General features: G+C 37.3%; 1 protein-coding gene across 1 annotated transcript; it reads right to left on the bottom strand.

The window, feature by feature from the left end:
- Positions 1-350: 350 nt before the first annotated feature.
- On the bottom strand, positions 351-14,411 carry LOC131072594 (uncharacterized). The gene is made up of 12 exons (XM_058008793.2): positions 13,925-14,411; positions 4,197-4,343; positions 3,532-3,646; positions 3,247-3,347; positions 2,555-2,649; positions 2,419-2,456; positions 2,069-2,304; positions 1,803-1,896; positions 1,506-1,696; positions 1,146-1,362; positions 837-1,004; positions 351-736 (listed from the first exon to the last, which is right to left on the bottom strand). The coding sequence occupies exons 1-12, from the start codon at positions 14,186-14,188 to the stop codon at positions 480-482; spliced, it is 1,923 nt and encodes a 640-aa protein (XP_057864776.2). The 5' UTR covers positions 14,189-14,411; the 3' UTR covers positions 351-479.
- Positions 14,412-21,104: the final 6,693 nt, after the last annotated feature.

Raw genomic sequence — 21,104 nt, 5'->3', positions numbered from 1 at the left:
AACCACAAAATGATACAATGCATCTGGGCTAGTTTGCTTTTGGTGATACCATAAAATTAAAAACGACAGTTCCATCTGGGAATAGATCATCTTGAGCACTGTTTCAAAAAGTAGTCCTAAGCAATTATTTAAATAAAAAAGAATAATAAGATAAGAGCACTAAAAACATTACAAGATTTTGAGCAACAATTTCAAACCAGAAGCTTCCCATCAAATTTTGCCACATAGCAGATTAGTTTGTTCTTGTTAAACTGAAAAACATTTCATTTTCAAGTTTCAACCTCTCAGCAGCTATAAATGAAAAAGTAGGCAACAGACACCTGAAATAAAAAAGCTTTGAACCCATAACAGAAAAAATAATATACATTTTCCTTAACAGATCTCAAAAATGTCACAATTCAATGAAGATTAAAGGTGAGATTTCAGGAACTAATCAACTCGATGAAAAATAAAACATTTTATGCCGCACTGACAGAAGTTCACTTTCTCTTTTTGTCATCTACAGTGTTATTATTTGAACTTGATGCTCCAGAGTTGGCAGCTGCCACCCGTCCTGCTGCAGTTCTCTGAAGCTGATCAGACACAGAACCTTCACCAGAGGATGTAATGCCATCACTAATCATGTTATTGTCTCCATCATCCTTCTTATCCTCCCCTCCAAATCCAAACTCATTCACCCGTTTTCTATCAACTGGATATATCCATCGCTGATAAATATAGATCAGGAAGATAACATCTGCAAAACAAATTCAAAGTTTACAAAACAAGAAAAGTGCAATAAAAATTGGGAAATATTGCAAGAAATTCCGAAAAGATTAAAATATTCTAGAATTTACCATCTCGGAAAACTGAGAGCCGATGCAGCACTGGCATCTTGATCACAAATGCAAACAAATCATCAATTATGGTATTGAGAAATTTGTATGTCATCTGTCGCCATGGTAAATGAGCAACTGACTTCAGCTTGTAGTTTATAAACAACTGAGGGCACATCATGATAAAACCTGCAAAAATGAAAATTAATCATTTAAAAATACTTTTATGTTTGGAAAAATCTGAATAACTGCAACAGGTAAAAAAAACTTGCTCATCCAGTGTTTCCCAAGGTGACTCGGATAGTTAGAGCAAAGGTTTTGATTGCTCACCAAATGTGTACACACAACTGGTCAACGAAGAAAGAATCCATGAATACCAACTTTTGTGGCGCTCATATTTGAGTGAATAAATTGCTGAACATCCTACAAGGAAGAACAGAACATAGGAAAGGTATTTCATGGCTAAGTCATCATACTCCTTCGTCTTGCTTGTATATGTCTCATGGTCCCTAAACCTCAATCGTGGAATGGTTCCACTTCGATCAACCTGGGAAACAAAAGGTATTTTAAGCACAGAGTTTACTCATGGTTTAGCAGAAAGAGGGAGATAAGCTAATAAATTAAAAAATCAGGTACAATGCACAGAAACGTGCAGACGTACCCATATAATTGCAAAATAGAGAGCTTTACCTCAATATGCATGGCCTTTCCAATCTTCCAAAACTCAATGCAACACCCAATGCCTGAACTAGCGATGATCATCCATGATGTTTCATTGTCAAGTAAGTATAGAAAAATTATAAGCTGGCAAATGAAGCTCACAACAACTGACTTAGAAGACAAGCCCTCCATTGACTTATTCTTGTTCCAAAATTGAATATCTGCAATAAATAGGAAAAATAATTAGAATGGGCATCACAAACAGATTGCAAAACCACCAAAGACACACACACACTAATTAATATCAAATAACCCAGCCAATCTTACCGTTTTTGAATGCAAAGAAGTCAAAGATTGAATGAAGCATCGACACAACCATTGTGATTGCAAGAAGATATGGATTCCCCTCCACAAACACCCTCTGACATACACACAAACAGAAAATTAGTTTCTGATTTTATAGGTTAGCCTATAAGGCAGCCATCGGCAATCTATCCCAATGCAACTAGGTAGTTAATAATCTCAAAAATCAAAAAGCTGATTTTCAAAAGAAATCCACACAAAGTGCAAGTGTCTCTGGGGAAGAAGTGTACCTTAAGTTCATCTGCTTCGCCCTCAAGCATGCTACCATAAGAACGGTGAATTTGAAATGACTGATCAATCTGTAGAAAGAGCTGCCACTTCATCATGCTAATTGGCCCCACCTCCAAGTTGAGAGGTAGCTCCTCAACTGTCTCATTAATCTGTATTAATTTATCCCTCAATAGCCAGAACTCATTAAAAGAAACAATTGGAAAATAGTTTCCCGTTGTGGGATCCATGTGCAAGTCTGAGAGAAAGTTAAAGAATTCCATCTGGTGATTTTTCAACTGTACTTTTCCAAGCCTATAAAAATCAAATAAGTAAACTTGAAAAAAAAATTGACAGATTAATTGATGGATACATTCAGCTACAAGTGGAGGAATCGCATTCTGTGAGTAACTGCAAACATAGAAATTAATATTAATTGACTAACAAAATAAAAATTCTAATAAATAAAAATTTATCATCGAAATCAGACATGTTCATCCAGACCATACCGTGTGAAATCATCAACCAAATTAATAGTTATATTCGGTTTCCAGAACGATACCCACTCCACAATGCCATCATCTTTTATCCCAGCTGAGTCTTCCTGTACAATTGAAGCACATAAAGAATCATAAATTGAGCATAAACATCTACCTAAGAAGAACAAATTACTTTACAAAAATATGAAACTTGAAATGTAGTGACATTTTAGATTTTCCTTCTTTTGGATCAAAAGTTACAATTTCACACAAAACTACTAGCTATCCAGGAATTTGGTGAACATCTAAGCAAGCTAAGAGATGGAGGTGATAGATCCATCCAATATCTCAAAAATTAAACACTTGCTGCCACATTAAAAAACTGTGAAAGGAAAATGGCTTGTCTAAACAAAATCATGAGTGCTAACAAGACATGAACAGCAGATTCTTTTGCTAAGCCAGAGAGGAAATGGGATGATAAAACATACAAGAAGGTATTATTAATTGGAAAATTTACAGGTCAAATATTTCAATAGTAAGAAACTCAATTTCTGAAAACAAGTGTCCACCAAAAAGTCTTACAACTTATGACCTCAACAAACAAAAAGTAAACAGTTAAAACACCTCCGTTTATTACACACCTAGATCTTAACATTTTCCAAAGCCATCTGAGAAATTTGGACTTTGACTAATAGACATCCATGAAAACTAAGAAAAGCAACCTTTACGTCAGTTTTGGATGTATCCAGCTCTCCATCCACTCCACTTCCCAACAAGCTTTTGCGCTTATCTACTTTTGGTTTTGGAAGATATGTTATAACAGCTGCAAAATCAACAAACTCTAAGCAAACTCGGGAAAAAGCATGAAATATGGTCGTCATTAAATCTGGAAATTGGTACTTATACAAAAAAACTCTCAGAAAACGCTACTGTAATTAAAATTTAAGATTCAAGATATAAATTAAATACAGATCCTGCAGTGGAATCCACTTGCATATTGTACTTACGATGAGTTGCACCAAAAGTAGCAGATGGATCATAATCAGCATCACTGGGATCTGGAGTATATCCAGAACGAGCAAAAAACACATGGGCATAAAGACTCCCATTATTCATTATGGCCTGAAAATGATACAAAAATTAGAATATTGCCTTTACATTTATTCAATTCCACCTACAAAATAATACAATCTAGCATTTAAAATACAACAATCCTACAAAATGAGCACATTAAAAGGAAGTGATCCCATAGATAATATGATAGGGTACAAAACCATATGTCAGAGAAATTGGCAAAAAGTATTATATGTAATGAAATAACTTGCACGATAGGAGAATATAATAGAAAGTATGTTACAAATACTTTATAGTACTTGAGAACAGTAAGCCGCTCTGGGGGGAAAATCTCCAAATATCTCCAATAAGAACACAATTCTCGATATGATGATCATAAACTATCCACTAGCTCATATAAATATCCTACTTATGCATTGGATGCCACCCACAGTGACTTAACAACCTATATAAGACAATCTTAACGATCACATAATTAAGAAGAAAGGTAGCCACAAGCCAACTACTCATAACCCTATGCACACCAAAGGATTAAGGGCATAGGATTATACACATCAACATCCATAGATTTACAATCAATTGCATAAATCAGATATACCTTAGATGGATGATAGATAATTTTCTGCTTTCGGACACTGTTTGGCCCCCAAACTGCATAAGGCACGTTGGTTTCTTGCCAGACAAGAGCTGCTTCATCGCCAAAATTATAGAATCTTTCATTGTCACTGAGATAAAGCCACATGTCCTGATTCACTTACGATTCAATAAAGTTAGGATCAAGATGATAACGTCATTTCACACAGTGGACCAAAATGCATAATAGAGAAGTTGCCAGTAAATGCATATCAGAATATAAAGCAGTACTTCACTGTGATTACTGAGAATCCAATAATAAATGCACTCTATTTTGTTGTTATATGCACGAATCAATGATTCTGAATGAAGTTGGTATATTTCTTATGCATTAGAATCCCATTCCCCTCTCATAGATCTATATACAAGGTATGTTAAGGATTAAAAGAATTTAATATGAATATGATCGATCTCTCAAGGAAGAGAACCCTCTTTATAGATGGATGAATGATTTTAGACATTAGAGTTTCTATCTGTTCAGGGTTATCTGGCACTTTGTATAAACTGGGATGCTTTCATTAATAAATGCGTACATAATATACCAGCATTATTTTCAGAATATATTCTAAAGGACTCTGGTTAATATAATATAATTTTAGGTGCATCTCCTTTGGAACATAGAAGCCTATTTTAGTTAGTGACATGCATAGTACGTCCACCCTACACACTGTACTAACATTATATTGAGTTTTTGCTTTGTTTCACTTTCAATGCAACATCTTGAAACTAGTATGCAGTATAACTATTTGAAGCCCCAGTGTTAAATTGAGTGGTGCAGAACAGAGTACTGCATGCTTAAATTATCTGTTGATTGAAGAAAACATGTGGCTAAAACTAGCAAGTACTGCGCCCATTTTCTCATGTTAGAGTTTTCACCTTGAGTTGCTCAGTCCTCGGTCACTGTTCTAACAGTGATATCACAGCAGTGACAGCAGCGGATCCAGAACCTGTATGCAGCTAAGAGATAGCATGGAGAGGGCATAGTTATATAGGAGAATAAGCATGCCTATGTAGAGAGTCTTCTTTGAGATTAAGGTCCAGTTAGCTACTTGAGACTGGACTGATTTGTGAATGTAACTTAGTCTCGACTTCTTTGATTTGGAGATGTTATCGTTAGACTAGGTCGACTGATTAATCTGACTAGTCGATTGTTTGCTCAAACAGAGTGTTACTCCAATGAGTTATAAGCTTAACTTGGATCTTTACCTGACACTTATCTAGTTTCTATAAGCTAAACAAATAGTGCACTTGTCTATTTAAAGGGCATATATCTGATTTTAATTCCAGTGCTTCTTTTCAGATTTAACAAGATGACAGTTGCAATTTTGAGAGTTGAAGTGCTACTCACTGTTCACATTTTTAGCAATATGTGTTTGTAGTCAGAGATTATTGAATTGATTGAACTTTAAATATTTTTAGCTCCCTCATTTTACAACAAAAAAATTTGAGCGCTGAATCTGCTTAACATAGTCTGAAAATTAACATGGTGTCAGAGAGGTAAATTTGAAATCTTCCAAGAAATCTATGGATAGAATGGGCCGGCCTATCCACCAGTGAGAGATAGTTATCGGAGGGCTTCACAGATGTGATGTTCGAGCTTCAATGATTGAAGCTGATCCATGCCTATGGGAGGCACAAAGACTTTAAATAGGCTGTTGGGTATTATTTATAGGACCTTCTAGTGATTGGAATATTGAATTTATCCTGAGAAAGATGGCTGATTTTTTTCTGTGGGTGATGCTCAACAGTCATCAGTCGCTGGATGTTCTCTGTGTTCCAAACCTATGAGAGATTGGAGGGTGGGATGCTCAAGTGCTCCAATGATTGAAGCATTGATCCAACACCTGTAATAGGCTGCTGATCTGTGTTGTTTCCAACTGATCTGCTTGTTTTGTTTTTAATTGTGATGTCTTAACATGTTCCAAGTATTTAGGAATGATTTTATTCATATATACATTTGTTTACATGTTGATAATTAAAATCAAAAGTGCTTGGATGATTTGTATGAAGATGGCATCTTGTGGGCATCTTAAAAAAAACGTATTTTCATGTCATTTTGAGGTAATTTGGCTTTTGGTTGGCATATATGGAAATAGCATCTTGTAGAAGTTTTTAGAAGGCTAATAATATTTTGGACGTGATTACTCACCTATACTAAATTGCATTTCATTTGCATTTGGATTTGAGTTACATTTGAATTTGAATTTGGAGGTAATATTTTGGAGGGGGAAAACATCTTGAAATTATCATATTTTGAAAACTAAACTTACCTTATTTATTATTATTCAAAAAGTGCTTCAACGGACTCCTTGCCTCCCTTGCATTGCCTCCATTTAAGGACAATGGACACCTGTCAACAATTTAAAGGTAGGATCTTGCAAACTAGAGTCCAGTTTATTTAACTAAAGGGAGGGTTTAATTCAACTTATAAGTTCAATTCAACTTATAAGTTCAATTCAACTTACATAAGTTAAATGTAATGTCCCCTTTTGCGATTGCCCTAAATCTTGCCCAAGCAGCTGTCAAAGTCTACTGACTTTACCTTGATTGATTATGAAATCAGATATTCTGTTTAAATTGATTGACTTACTTGTCTCTTTCGATGCTTGATGTGGAATGATTACCTGGTCTGCTTTATATCTTATTACTGATCTGCTCTTTATGAGCAGTGATGCTAATTGAATTGTTTCCCTTCTATGATTATCAGTCTGCTGATTACTGATTGCAAATCTGTATGTCTGATCTGATCTCTTGCTTTTCATTCCATTGATCATTCAATATACACATCTTCATTGATGATTTAATTGCGCTAATGGCTGACAATTTACTTGCTGGTTGATGATTCTGTTGATCTGCTTATTCTATAACCTAATATAATTTATTATAAATGATTCAATTCCCCATGGCTAATTGATGCCTGTAACTTAATAACAGTGCTGATATGGTCTGATCGTTGATCGTATCACTGGAGGCTTTTGATTCCTTTCCTTTATATCACTCAATGTGGGGGAGATGTCACACCTCTTCATCATGTATGCCCTTTGGCAAGAGACACACCCTTTTACTCTTAGCACCCTTTGAAAGAGTGCGACTCTTTATTATTTCTACCCTTTGAAAGGGACACAACCTTTCACAATCAAATCAGATCTGCACTTCTGATTTCCAAATTATCACCCTCAAATTAGGTTCTCTTCTCCCTTTTGTATCTCATGTTTGAGGGAGTCACAACCTTTCATTTCATGTCTTTTGACCATTCATTAACTTAATTATATTTAATTATACTAGTATATTTTAATTTTAAATTTTATTATTATTATTCACCATTAACTTGTATTTCAAAGTGGGGACATTGCATTAAAGAACCACAGCACTCATGATATGGTAAAATAAAGAATCACGTGTTGCATCAGCATAAAATAAGTATGAAATTTAATATATAGACATTGTAGTATGTGTTAATGTACACAATTGCATAATGGATATATATGTAGAAGGCAGTCATGAATTGTAATAATTTTGCTGTTGTTTCTGTGGCATTAAACATTAATGTAAATCTATGTTGGTGAATCACTTATTGACTATGCTCCTTGGGGACCAATCCCCTGACAAATATGACCCCATCCCCCATAAGAAGCATTTTGGGGACATGGGGACGTGTAGGTAATGCCCCCAATACACAAAAAAAAAAGTAGGGATGAGAAAGCCAAATGTCCTCCAACCATCTTTGGGACAGCTAGTTGCCTCCTAATGTACCCGAGGACATTTTTGTTACTTTTTTTATATAACCTTTCAATGCTTGTTCAGTTTATGCCATGCCCATCTAAGGTTCACAAAAAATTATTAAAATGGTGAAAACCATGAAGGTCTGTGACTCTGTGTGGCTTTGAAGGTACTCATTTGGGCTTGGTGACAAAGGCTCCATTCCTCAACCCTGCTCTGTATCACAATTGGGAACACCCCAGGGGCACTGCTCCTCAACCCTGCAGGGATGCTGCCCCCAGACCCCCACAAGGAATGCTGCCCCCAGACCCCACTGGGGGCACTGCCAAACCCACACTAAACTATAAGTCTAGCCAAGTAATAGACCAATGATTATTGATTAATTATGATCACAAATTCTACAATCTCCATATCCCCTATGTCAGATCTCTGCATCTTCACAGTTGAAGTCACGGCCAAGGATTATCTTGTTTCATACAATGGACAAGCTGCTTAGTACACAAGGACTGCCATAGACAAAGTTGGCATGCTATAGTCTGTTGTTTATAATTAGGGCCTGGCGGATTCCAATTGCCTTGGGCAACATTGGAATCCGCCTAAGGGGGCCAGCCCCTTCTCCAATATATAGGGCCAGGCCCTATACCCTTCGGCTACTCCAAAAGGTCTCCACGCTACACCTTGATAGGGCCGACCCTATCCTCTACAAACAAAAGAAATTAAATAAATTAATTTACAAATTAAAAGGGTAAAGCCGACTTGATTAGGGGGTTTGCTCTCCTATAAATAAAGCATACACTCCTCACAATGGCAATCAATGCAGTTCAAGTAAAATGCGAAATACAAATGCAAGATAGCGAATTCCTTTGTAAGAAGCAGAATATAGTGAACTTCTTGGTGAACAGCAGATCATAGCGAAATCCATCCACACACAGCAGATCACAGCGAACTCCATTCATACACAGCAGATTACCAGTTAGGTTACAGCAAACTCCATTTATGTGCAGCAGATCACCAATTAGATCACAGCAGACAGCAAGTTATCATTAAAACAGTGATATCCATTGAAGGCTCAAGCAAAGGACTGTGAACTAGTTGGAAGGTACAATTAACCCTTGTTATGCACAGCAAGACAATGTAGAAGGGCTGCAAATCATGATCACTGCCAGCAAGATAGTTGTGTAACCTTCTGTACCATCTTCCTTGTGACTGCAACCTCTATACTCCAGATAAGTGTGTAATTATCAATTGAATCTAAAACCATAATCAGATCTGAGGATCTTTTCTGGCTGGGTTTTTCCTCCTAGAAGGTTTTCCCAGGGTATCTTTGTCTTGTCTTTATGCATTCATTTCTTACTATGCTTAAATCTGGAAAATAATAAATCTAATTAAACCTAGTTAGAAACAAATTCTGATTTTCTGAGTGTTATCTAATCTGAAAGTACTAAAATTAACATAGTCGTTATACTGCTGAATACGAGTTAAGTCATAGTCAGCAAGAAATGCCCACACCTTAATATACAGAAAACTGTCAGGCATGTCTTTATTAACTCATGCTAGTCTAAAGAATAGCATAATTCCTATTCAATTATCCATGCTCACAAAGGTTCTATTATGTCTATAATTGATGCCTGTTAAATGTTATCAGAAGAGTATTTAAAACTTCCTTAAATTTTAAATTTTCCCCTATTTTTTTGGTAGACGTCCCCTAAAAAAAGGGATTTTAAACCCATCCTGGTAACGCATTCCCATGTCCCCTACCATCCCCATCTCTATCTGATAATGTGAGCAACTAGTTCTACAAGGTATGTATAGTGCTACTGGGAAGGCTAGATAGTGCTGCTGCTGAGAAGGCTAGAAGTTTGTGTTATTCATAAGGACATTTTAGGGAATCTCTTTGTAATGTCCCCTTTTAGGAGGACATTAAATCTTGCGCAATATACTTGTTGAATTATTGCAGGTTATGTATTTTCAATCTGTTGTGGTAATTTGGACAGATTCAATTCGACCTTGTTTCCCTCTTCAAATGCACAGGTCTGCTGTTTATGTCAATCTGAGCTGCTACCTATACTCAGATATACATATGTGTATATGAGAATCCTTTCTATTCCATCAGCTCTGATTCTTTGGTTATTGATTTAATGTTTCCTATTCTTTTCCTTCGATGCCTGCTTTATTATTGCTTGCAGATTTGTATTTGTGTTCTGATCTCTTTGATAAATGATCATATCATTCTTCCAGATTTTCTTATAGTTCTGATTTATGTCTGCTCCTAAATCTGCTTCTAATGCTTCAGATATTATGTTCTATTCTATTGATCCTTCCTTCTCAAATGAAAACTTCTCCACTTTATATATTCTCCAAAGTGAGGGAGAGTCACATCTCTTCTTAATGGTCACAATCTTTCACAATTACCACCATTCAAAAGGGGCACAACCTTTCATCATTTCTGCCCCTTTGAAAGAGTCACTTCCTTATCTTCTTCCCATTAATGCTTCCTTAACTCCTTTGCTCCCTTCTTTCTTCCTTTTTTTCCTTTTTCCAAATGAAGTTCTCTTCTCTCCCTTTTATATCTCATGTTTGAGGGAGTCGCAACTTTTCATTTCATGCCTTTTGACCATTCATTAAACTTAACTAAATTTTAATTATATTAATTTTTTTTTTTCTTTTATATTTTAATTTATTATTACTATTTATTAATAAATACTATTTCAACAAGGGGACATTACAGTCTGCCTTTCCCAAAATTGCTTGTCCTCAGGCAATGTAGGTTTCTAAGAATTGAATAAATCGACCCTTGGAGATTGGTACTTCTTCTTTTAATTTGGTTGACCCAACACTTGCACCATACTATGGATATCTATGTGTTAAAGCATGGATGATCTTAACATATATTAAGATGAGGATTAGAAGCATAACACACATCTATGACCTCAAACGCAACTTATATCTTTCTATTTATTCACATATCTAATACATATAAAGTATGAATCAAACACGAAGCATACACATAAAAACACGAAGTATACACATGAATATACGCAAACACGGAGCATACACATGAATATATGCAATCACAGAGTATACAAGCAAATGCACATGTTGTTAGATCCTTTTTTTTCTTGAGCTAGAAAGTGGGCCTAACCCCATCTTTCCTCTTGAGCTAGAAAGTGAGCCTAACCCCAATCTTTCTTCTTGAGCCAAATAGTGGGCCTAACCCTGATATTTCTGCTCCTATTCCAATTTGAGCTAGAAAGTGGGCCTAACCCCAATCTTTCTGCTCCTATTCCAATTTGAGCCAGAAAATGGACCTAACCCCAATCCTTCTGCTCCTAATCCATTTTGAATCAGAAAGTGGACCTAACCCCAATCCTTCTGCTCCTAATCCATTTCGAGTCAAAAAGTGGACCTAACCCCAATCCCTCTGCTCCTAATCCATTTCAAGTCAGAAAGTGGGCCCAACCCCAATCTTTCTGCTCTTGTATGCTCATTGATGTGTCATAAACTTTCTCCAATACGCTTCAAACATTTACTTGATATGTCCAATAAATCTTGAGGTTGTAAGGGTGCTATAATTACTATATTGGCTCCTCCACAAAGCTCCATTTATTTATTGTCCCTTCTTCTCTTGCTTGGATGCTTTTAATATCTTCCTCATCATGCCTTGTTTTCTTACTTGGATTTCTTTTGTTTCACCGTCGAAAATTGCCTCTATATTATGTAATTGGCTTTCTTCCTTCCTCTTTCGATAGCCCCTAAAGCTCATTGACTTAATCACATTAACTAATTTCCCTCAGGCTGGCAGGAACATGCTCTGATACCACTTGTAATGTCCCCTTTTAGGAGGACATTAAATCTTGCCCAATATACTTGTTGAATTATTGCAGGTTATGTATTTTCAGTTTGTTGTGGTAATTTGGACAGATTCAATTCGATGGTGTTTCCCTCTTTAAATGCACAGGTCTAGTGTTTATGTCAATCTGAGCTGCTGCCTATACTCAGATATACATGTGTGTATGAGAATCCTTTCTATTCCATCAGGTCTGATTCTCTGGTTATTGGTTTAATGTTTCCTATTCTTTTCCTTTGATGCCTGCTTTATTATTGCTTGCAGATTTGTATTTGTGTTCTGATCTCTTTGATAAATGTTCATATCATTCTCCAGATTTTCTTATAGTTCTAATTTAGGTCTGCTACTAAATCTATTTCTAATGCTTCAGATATTTTGTTCTATTCTATTGATCCTTCCTTCTCAAATGAAAACTTCTCCACTTTATATTCTCCAATGTGAAGGAGAGACACACCTCATCTTAATGGTCACAACCTTTCACAATTACCACCATTCAAAAGGATCACAACCTTTCGGCATTTCTGCCCCTTTGAAAGAGTCAGTTCCTAATCTTCTTCTCATTAATGCTTCCTTAATTCCTTTGCTCCCTTCTTTCTTCGTTTTTTCCTTTTTTCCAAATGAATTTCTCTTCTCTCCCTTTTATATCTCATGTTTGAAGGGGTCGCAACTTTTCATTTAATGCCTTTTGACCATTCATTAAACTTAACTAAATTTTAATTATATTAATTTTTATTTTTATTCTTTTATATTTTAATTTATTATTATTATTTATTAATAAATCCTATTTCAATAAGGGGACACTACACTCTTTACCACATGGATGCATCCACTTAGCATTAATCATTTAAATGTTTAAGAAAAAATTCAAGACGAAGTTTTTGATGCATAGACTTTCATATAGTGTAGTGAAAGGAAAATTTCCTGTTAATCTTTTTCCTGCATTTCGCTCTGAAATTTTCTTGCCAATAACCCCTGTGAAAATCATATAGGCACATCTTCCGTGGCACTATCAGGCAGGTAAACACCAGAAGTGTACAAGAAATGATACCAAACTGTAATATTAAGTCCATGTTGAATAGCTTGGCAAAGTCTCATAAATTATCATAGCAATCAACGTCTTTTAAATGCTAGATATATAACTAAATAATTATTTGATAAATAATACTTTACAAAAAAGAAAAACTATTTAGAATAAATTATACAACTCATTTAAAAATGATTGTGTGCAACACGTTGTGATGTAATGGGCACTCATACCAGTGTGTCCAAGTTCAAATCCACATACTGAAATAAGGCAACCTATAACTCCAGCTTACATGTAATAAGGTTGTGGTGTAACAATTATGTCATGTATTGTTAAATATTCTCGGCTTAGATATCCAACAATTTTTTATTTTCAAATTCACCTTGTTTTCAATTTTTGGTTTTTACATTTCCAGGAACTACTTATTGAGCTACTCTTGCAATCATCATATCATTTTTCTCATCCTGAAGATGGATCACAGTCTATATAAATAGTTTTGCAAAACTTGAATCCACAGTTCTTTCCAGAAGCTTATTAGCTTATACTTAAGATGGTTCAAGCTTTCGGCAAAACCGTAAAGGAAGTCTAAAATCTCCCAAAATTCTTGTTCTACTCTTAGTGTAAATTGATTCGCACTTATAAGTTTACAACTTGGCTTGATCACAAGGTCAAGACCCAGGCGTCCAAAATTTAATCAATATGTAAGGTAAACTGAATAACATCTGCTTGTGAGCTTCCATAAATGGTGTCTCGTACACCCAACAAGCAGCTAGCTTAATAGCGGCTTTTAAAATAATCAACTTTACCTTTAGAAGAGCACAATAAGCCATTCTAAACTTAAACAGATTGCTACTCACTCTATTTTAGTGATCAGATTCCCATTAAAAAAAGTTAAAGCTAATTGAAAGATCAACATTTTTACATAAAACCTAAATTATTAAAAAACAATTTCAAATAAAAAACATAATTTTGGAACGAAAACAATCTCAAAACCACGGATTGTCCGTACTTGAGTCACCGTTTTCGATGAAGATAGAAAAACAATTCAGAACCCGCTAAAAAAACCAAAAACCCAGATCTAAAACAAGTACCAAATACTTACTAGTTCTTCGCCCTTGGAAAAAAGATTGGACATCTGCAGACTCGGATCGGAAGGCTTCTTAGGGGAGAACATCTGCATAGCAAAGTATGCAAATACCGCCATTCTCAATACCCCAATCAGCATCTGCGCTACTCCTGGCGGCTGCTGCTGCTGCGGTTGTTGCCTGCCCCCTGCTGCTGCTGCAGCAACTGCCTGCCCACCTCCTCCACCTGCTGCTGCAACTGCCTGCCCACCTCCTCCACCTGCTGCTGCAGGCGTCGCCATTGCTGCTTACTGTTGTTTCACCTCCACTGAAATTATTTACCCAATTACTCCGAGCAGATGGTAGAGACGAAATACTTTAAGCGATCGTATATATATGTTATTTGCGACTCCGGGATTCAGGCAAAGGGTTTGGGGAAGGAATTTTTAACTGAGTTGTAAAGATCGAGGAGGAAAACTGCGAGTTGCTCTTTAACCATCCCGAAGCCAAGAGAAAATAAATAGATCTCTTTAGGTACTATATATGGTATAAGTGGATTGTCTATTTTCCATTCATGAGAAAAAGAATATTGTGCTTTTTCTCCCCCATTGAGATGGAATTCAAGGATGCCTCAATTATTGGTTAAAAACATTATATTTTTAGAGTTCATTAAAACTGTATAGAGTTTTCATTTTATATATTTATTTTTTATTATCTTTTATTTATGTTGAAAGGTGTTTTGAAATGATTTTAAAGAATCTTAAAAAAGTTGATTTGAGAGTAATTTATATGTCAAATTATTAATATATTTTTAAAAAACTATTTGAATTAATTCAATTGTAAAATTGTAATTTGTAATAATTGTTTATATATTTTTTCATATGAAAAAAAAAATGAACATTGGTAAAAGTTATAGGAAAGAAGTGTACACACAATCAAGTGAACTTCTTTTTTATTTTTTCATCATCTTAAATGTTGGTGAAAATCAAAACTTAATAAGAGGATGTATGAAATTTGAAACTTATATGTATGAAGTTTTGAATGGGAATGTCAATCAAAATTAACATGAAATCTTTAACTCTTCTAACTCTTCTAGATATAGAGCATATCTAGTAAGAGTTGTAAGCGTCCATTTGGACAAGATTTTTTATATGATATTTAAATATAATTTTCTTGTATAATTTTAAGCTATTAAAAAAATTGCTTTGTTCTGTGGGAGCAAAAAATGTGAAATCGGAAGTCGGGGAGGATTTGATTATCCTCGAAAAATAAAATGGTTGCAGAACCTGAATGGACTCAGGTGAAATCGAGGCAAGCAAGGAACTTTCGTATTGGGAAAAATAAAAATACTTTAGCAATAGGAGCAAACAAATCCCAATTGGCAGGTCGTCATTCGTGACCAGTGCTAACAAAATTATAGTAGGAGGGCAGAATTTCTCAATCCCTCTCAAACAAAAGCGAGGAGTGTATAAACATCAATCTAATAATAAGAAGATGGATCCTATAGGTCAAAAACGGGATCATAGATCGAAACCTACCAATCTACTAAGGAACAAATCAAACCCTAACAGATTCAGAGATACCTTTGAATATGATGAATCTGTTCCTGAATTGGATGTTTCTAAAGATGTTGAAATGGAAATAGAGATTTTGGAAAAGAACGCAATTATATGCAGATTCGTGGGAATAAAACCAAACAGGGAGGAAATTAAGAAATGGTTGGAAGATCAGTGGGAAACAGAAGCGATAATCAATTTTTTGCCAAGAAATTTCTTCTTGGTGGTTTTTTGTAGAAGAAGAAATCAAAAACAATATACTTAAAGATGGAACATGGTACATGAATCAAGCCCCATTATACATCCAGCCATGGGTCAAAAAATTTAATCCTTTGACAACAAATCCATATGAGACGCCCCTCTGGATTCGTCTTCATAATTTACCCATTGAATATTGGGCTAGGGATTGCTTGGAAAAAATTGGCAAATCATTAGGAACCCTAACTAACATTGATTTGGAAATTATGGTTGGAGATTTTGGCAAATATGCACGTTTATGTGTACTAGAAATCCGAAAGATTCCCAAACAAATTGCTCTAAAAATCAAAAACCAGACTTGGATGCAGAGCATCGAAGTGGAAATTCCACCAAAATTCTGCATTAATTGTAAAAATACTGCCCATACGGAGGAAAATTGCCATAATAAGAGGGCTTCAGAGAAAAATGAAGATAAAAGCATAAAACCAATACCGGAAAAGCAAAAGTTGCTTTTTCTCACAAATGATGGCAATGTAAATAATAGTGAAGCCAATAATACGGAGGAAATGAATGCTCTGGCTATTATATCAAGAGGAAATCAACGCAGATCTATCAGAAGCAGAGGAGGCATGGGTTCCAGAGTCGGATTCTGAAACAGAACAGCATAATGATGAAGATAAATTAGACATTATTGATGACAGATGCATTTCACAAGTTGCGGCCACTATTATTTATGTAGGAAAATGCAAAGGCGAAAAATCTCTCAAACAAATCAAGGAAAAGGAGGCCAAAGCAAAGAAGTTTACTAGCATCAAAAAATTCATGATAAGTATTGTTGTCATTTTATGAAACCCTTGGTCCATCAGTGAGAACCAATCAGAGATACGATCCATGGACCAGCGTTGCCCCAGTTGATCAAGGAGAAAAGCAATGAGATTATGAAGTGTGAAGTGTTGTCTTGTCTGGAGGAAGTTCCTTAGTCCTCAAACCCAGAACTCCAGAACCCTGAAGTTCCCAGGTTGCCAAGCCTCCTTCTCTCTTCCCCCGGAACTCCGGAACCCCAAGGTTCCGAAGTTCCTTTCCTTTCCTCCTTCTCTTCAGTTCCCCAGAACTCCGAAATACCAAGGTTCCGAAGTTCTTTTCCTAAGTCTCCTGTCCCTCTTCTTCGGAACTTCGGAACCCCAAGGTTCCAAAGTTCCCTCCTCATCTTTTTCCCTTCCCCGGAACTCCAGAACCCTGAGGTTTCGAAGTTCCTTCCCTTTACTGCCTCTCCTTTCTCCTTCGCGGAACTTTTGAACCCCAAGGTTTCAAAGTTCCTCCCTTTCCTTCCCCCTCCTCTTCAGTTCTCTGGAACTCTAAAACCCCAAGGTTCTGAAGTTCCTTATCCAATGCCTTGTTCGGAACTCCGGAACCCCGAGGTTCCAAAGTTCCTTTCGCTTAGCCCCTTTCTTTTCTCGGAACCCCAAGGTTCCAAAGTTCCTTCCCTCCTTGCCTTTTCTCTATTATGTGGAACTCTGGAACCCCGAGGTTCTGAAGTCCTTTTCTTGTTGCCTTTCCCTCTTCTCCAGAACTCTGAAACCTTGAGGTTCTGAAGTTCCTTCCTTGGCCTCTTTTCAATTCCCCAGAACTTTGGAACCCCGAGGTTTTGATGTTCCTTTACTAGGTCTCCCCTTTTCCTTTTGCTTAGTCTCTTCTTCCCTTTCCCGAAACTCTGAAACCCCGAGGTTCCAAAGTTCTCCTTCCCCTTCCTCGGAACTCCGGAACCCCAAAGTTTTGAAGTTCCTTCCTTGTCTTCCCCACTTCGAGAACCCGAGTTTCTGGAGCCCTCAGACTTCTTTCCGGCTTGCAACACTTCCGGATGGCGTGATCAACACTAAAAGATTTAAATGCTCCAATGACTTTTGTGACTTGTGCACCTTCTTTTGTGGAGCTACAAGGGTGCATTTAATGATTTTGGCAGGATTTCCATCAAGAGAGGTACAGGGCCATGCTTGTTGTAGTAACTTATGTCATGTCTGCATGCTCTGACTTTGGAAGGTCAGTCAATCCACCCTTCTCAGGATTGCATTTTCAGGGTATGGCTAGGTTGCTTGCATGTACAAAAGTCAAGTGCATGCACTTCCCTGCACTCCCAGACTAACATTTCCCTGCACACACAAGGATCATGATCACTCTTGTAACCAATTTTCTATATAAATGATGTTAAGCCTCATTATAAAGGGTTCTCTCCCTACTGGCTTGAGTTATTCTATGCTCTTTCACTTCCCTTAAAGACTTGTATATTTTTTGCATTTCTGTGACTGTAAGTTTGACCATTGGCCTTTGAATGAATTGAAATCATCATTCTTGCCTTACTTCAACTTATGGATGTTGTGTATTTGTTCATACCTTCATTATAAGTGTATGTTTGTGGCTTTCTTTCACATATACGTTGTGTTAATTTATTTCTGAGTATGACTTGTGGGAAACCTTCTCCCCTCTTGATAGTCAACGAATTCTAACCTCCATACATGCAATGGGGTCACTCATACAACTGAAGTTTGTGCATCTCCTAGGTATTTCAGTTGATTATTTATGTCATTTTGGGTAGGGAGAGAAACCATCTCTTCTTGGTGCATCACCTCCTTTTATTTTAAGCATTTATCTCTTCCATTTTCCTCTGTAAGTTGTTAGGATAGGCTTAGGAGTAAGTTTTCAAGTGTTGAGTTGGTTCAACAACTGCACCTAGATTAAGAAGGAAGTCGGCCTTCTCCAGAGATTCAACCCCCTTGCGCAAAGTCCCACACTTCGGGGTTGTTTCCATGTTTCACAAGGTTGCTGAGTTGATAACTCAGCAAGGGTGCAAGCTTTTGTGATAACAGTTTTTGGCAAGCCCGATGGGACTTAATTTTGACATACATGCTAAGGGTTCAGTGTTGTTCTTAGTGTCTTAGCCTTTAGAGGCAATCATATCTCAAGCACTTGGCGACTCTACTCAACAAGTCTAGTTCTTGTTAATGCGAAGTTCCTTCTTCGGAAGTCCGAAACTCCCAAGTTACCAAGTCATCGCAACTCTAGAACTTTGCAACCCCATAACCCCCAGGTTCCCAAGTCACCAACCCCAGAAATCCGAAACCCCCAGGTTCTGAAGTTCGTAGGTCTAGTTCCCCGGAACCCCTAGGTTCTGAGGTGCCTAAGTTCTTAACTCTGGAACCCCGAGGTTCTGAGGTCATGCAGTCCTAAGCCCAAGCCAACTGAAGATTTGGTGTGTTCTTTAGTTCATCAAGCCTTTGGAGGCAACATCTTCAGGCACTTGGTGACTCTGCAATCATTTGGTGGATTTATGGTATGTTATCAATCTCTGGTTGAGAGGGTCTGTCTGCTCTCTTTAAGCATTTTGTTAAACAAGCTCCATCTCTTTCAAATGCTTTAATATGAGTTTATATCATGGGTGTAACTTCTATTCACCCCCATTCAATGAGAATGCCAGCCATTTTTCCCCTCTTTACCAACAGGACCGAACTAGGACTGCTCCTAGTTTCAACCCAAACAACTTCACTACAGTAATAGGTGGGTACTTTTATAATTCTTGCCACCCACCCACCCCTGCTCAACCTTCTTGGCAGCCCAACCAGCCTCAAGATGATGAAAAAAGGCAAATTGTAGAAATCAAAAGTGTGTTGCTTGATTTCACCAAGCAGCTAGAGGAGTTGAAGAGATAACAGGAGTGGGATTTACAGCGGGATCAGCTTCAGCAACAACAGATGGGAGCCCAAAGATAACATAGGGAGTTCCTTGTGAGGCAACTCACCTCTGCTAGGAAGGAAGAAATTAAGCAACTAGCAACCATAGAGATGCAACTCATACAAGAGGAGGTTTTTGCTCCTAGGGTTCCTAAGTTTGAAATCCCAAGCTTCAAGCGGGGGAGACCTCCCAAGCCTTCAACTACCCCCCCTAGTTTTAAAATTCCAAGTTTCAAGGGAGCTCCATCTGTTGTTATACAAGAGCCTTCTCCTCGGTGCCTTTTGTAAAACACCCCACCACCTAGGCCCTTTCTTGATGCTATCTCCCTTTTAAGGGGGGGCTTGTAGTATGGAGGACGGATGGTTCACATCCTCATCATGAAGAAAGGGTTCAATCAACCATTGGTGAGTCTTCATATGCTCTAAAGGAAGAGGAATCAACAATGCTACAGGAGGATATTGAGAACAATCGGTTGCAGCAGCAGGTCATTGAACATGAGGAGTGTGAAGGTAAAGAGGAGGATGTTGTCCTCTCATTTGACAATCTTCCTTTCTTTATTGATCATGAAGAGAAGGATATGTCTATACCTTCCCTGATGGTAGCTCTAGAGCAGCAGGCTAGTGTTGGGGAGGGCATAGGGGGTAATGTTTTTGCTACAGATTGCATGGCGGATGGATCGTGCCATGAACCTGAGGTTGTTGCATTATGTTGCCTAGAGGACGAAACAAAAACAAAGAGACAATCTGAAGAATTTAGATCTTCTTGTGAGGTGTCTCATAAACCTGAGATTTGTGCTGATGAGTTGGATATCGGCACATGTGATTATGATGTATGTTGGTTCTCCCCTGTCCCTAAAAGTGATGATGTTGAATATGAAGTCTTCATTCAAGGTGAGGATGTTTCTTTTGGCATTAGGGATGATATGTCTGAGCTTGAATGTTTCACTTGGGACCAACATATCAAGTTTGATGACGTTGAGAAACAACATGTTGGTCATGCCGACAGTCTTTTGGTTGCTCATTTTGACAGTATACCCGAGCTTCAAAGTTTCCAATTTGATGTGTCTAAAGAGCCCCATTGTGCAGGTCAAGACAAAGATATGGTATACTTTTCATCACCATGTGAGTTTGAGGCCTTTTCCTTTGGTTTCAACTCACACCAAGAGGAGATCGACTATTGTGGAAAAAATGATGCCCCCTTGTACAATAGAGATGCATTCTCTTTTGCAAGGAGTAGTTCTTTTGATGCTAGTCGACTCTTAAAAAGCTCCCCCCTTGCTACTATGTGTATGCTTCATGCATCCCCAGATGTCTCGGGTGGCTATTTTCTATGGCTTCCCTATGGTGGCAAGGTGAATGGCGAAGTATTCTTTCACCACATGAGTAGTATGTGTGATCTAATGCATGCATACAAGAGATTTCAACCATTACAACTATATGGTGAATGTAACAATGGTATTAGGGGGATCAGCTCCTTCAAAAGGTTCCTCTTTGACAGAGGTAAAAGCATCAGTTGCCTCTTATTGCAACAATGTAAATATTAGTTAGGTTTCTTATTTTTCAAGAAGTGCACGATCACAGGTTGTTCCCCTTCAGAATGGTTGATCTTGATCCTTTGCAGGTTACGGAGGAGAGAGTTTTCTTTTTCTTGTAGTTGTGACTTAGTGCCCAATGGATTCTCAAGGCTTCTGGACTTCATGCTTAGAAGTCAAGCAACCCGCAGAGGTCGCCAAAAATGTTGT

Source organism: Cryptomeria japonica, chromosome 10 (assembly GCF_030272615.1).
Source record: "Cryptomeria japonica chromosome 10, Sugi_1.0, whole genome shotgun sequence".
Classification (NCBI taxonomy): domain Eukaryota; kingdom Viridiplantae; phylum Streptophyta; class Pinopsida; order Cupressales; family Cupressaceae; genus Cryptomeria; species Cryptomeria japonica.
This window is presented reverse-complemented; position numbering and strand designations above follow the sequence as displayed.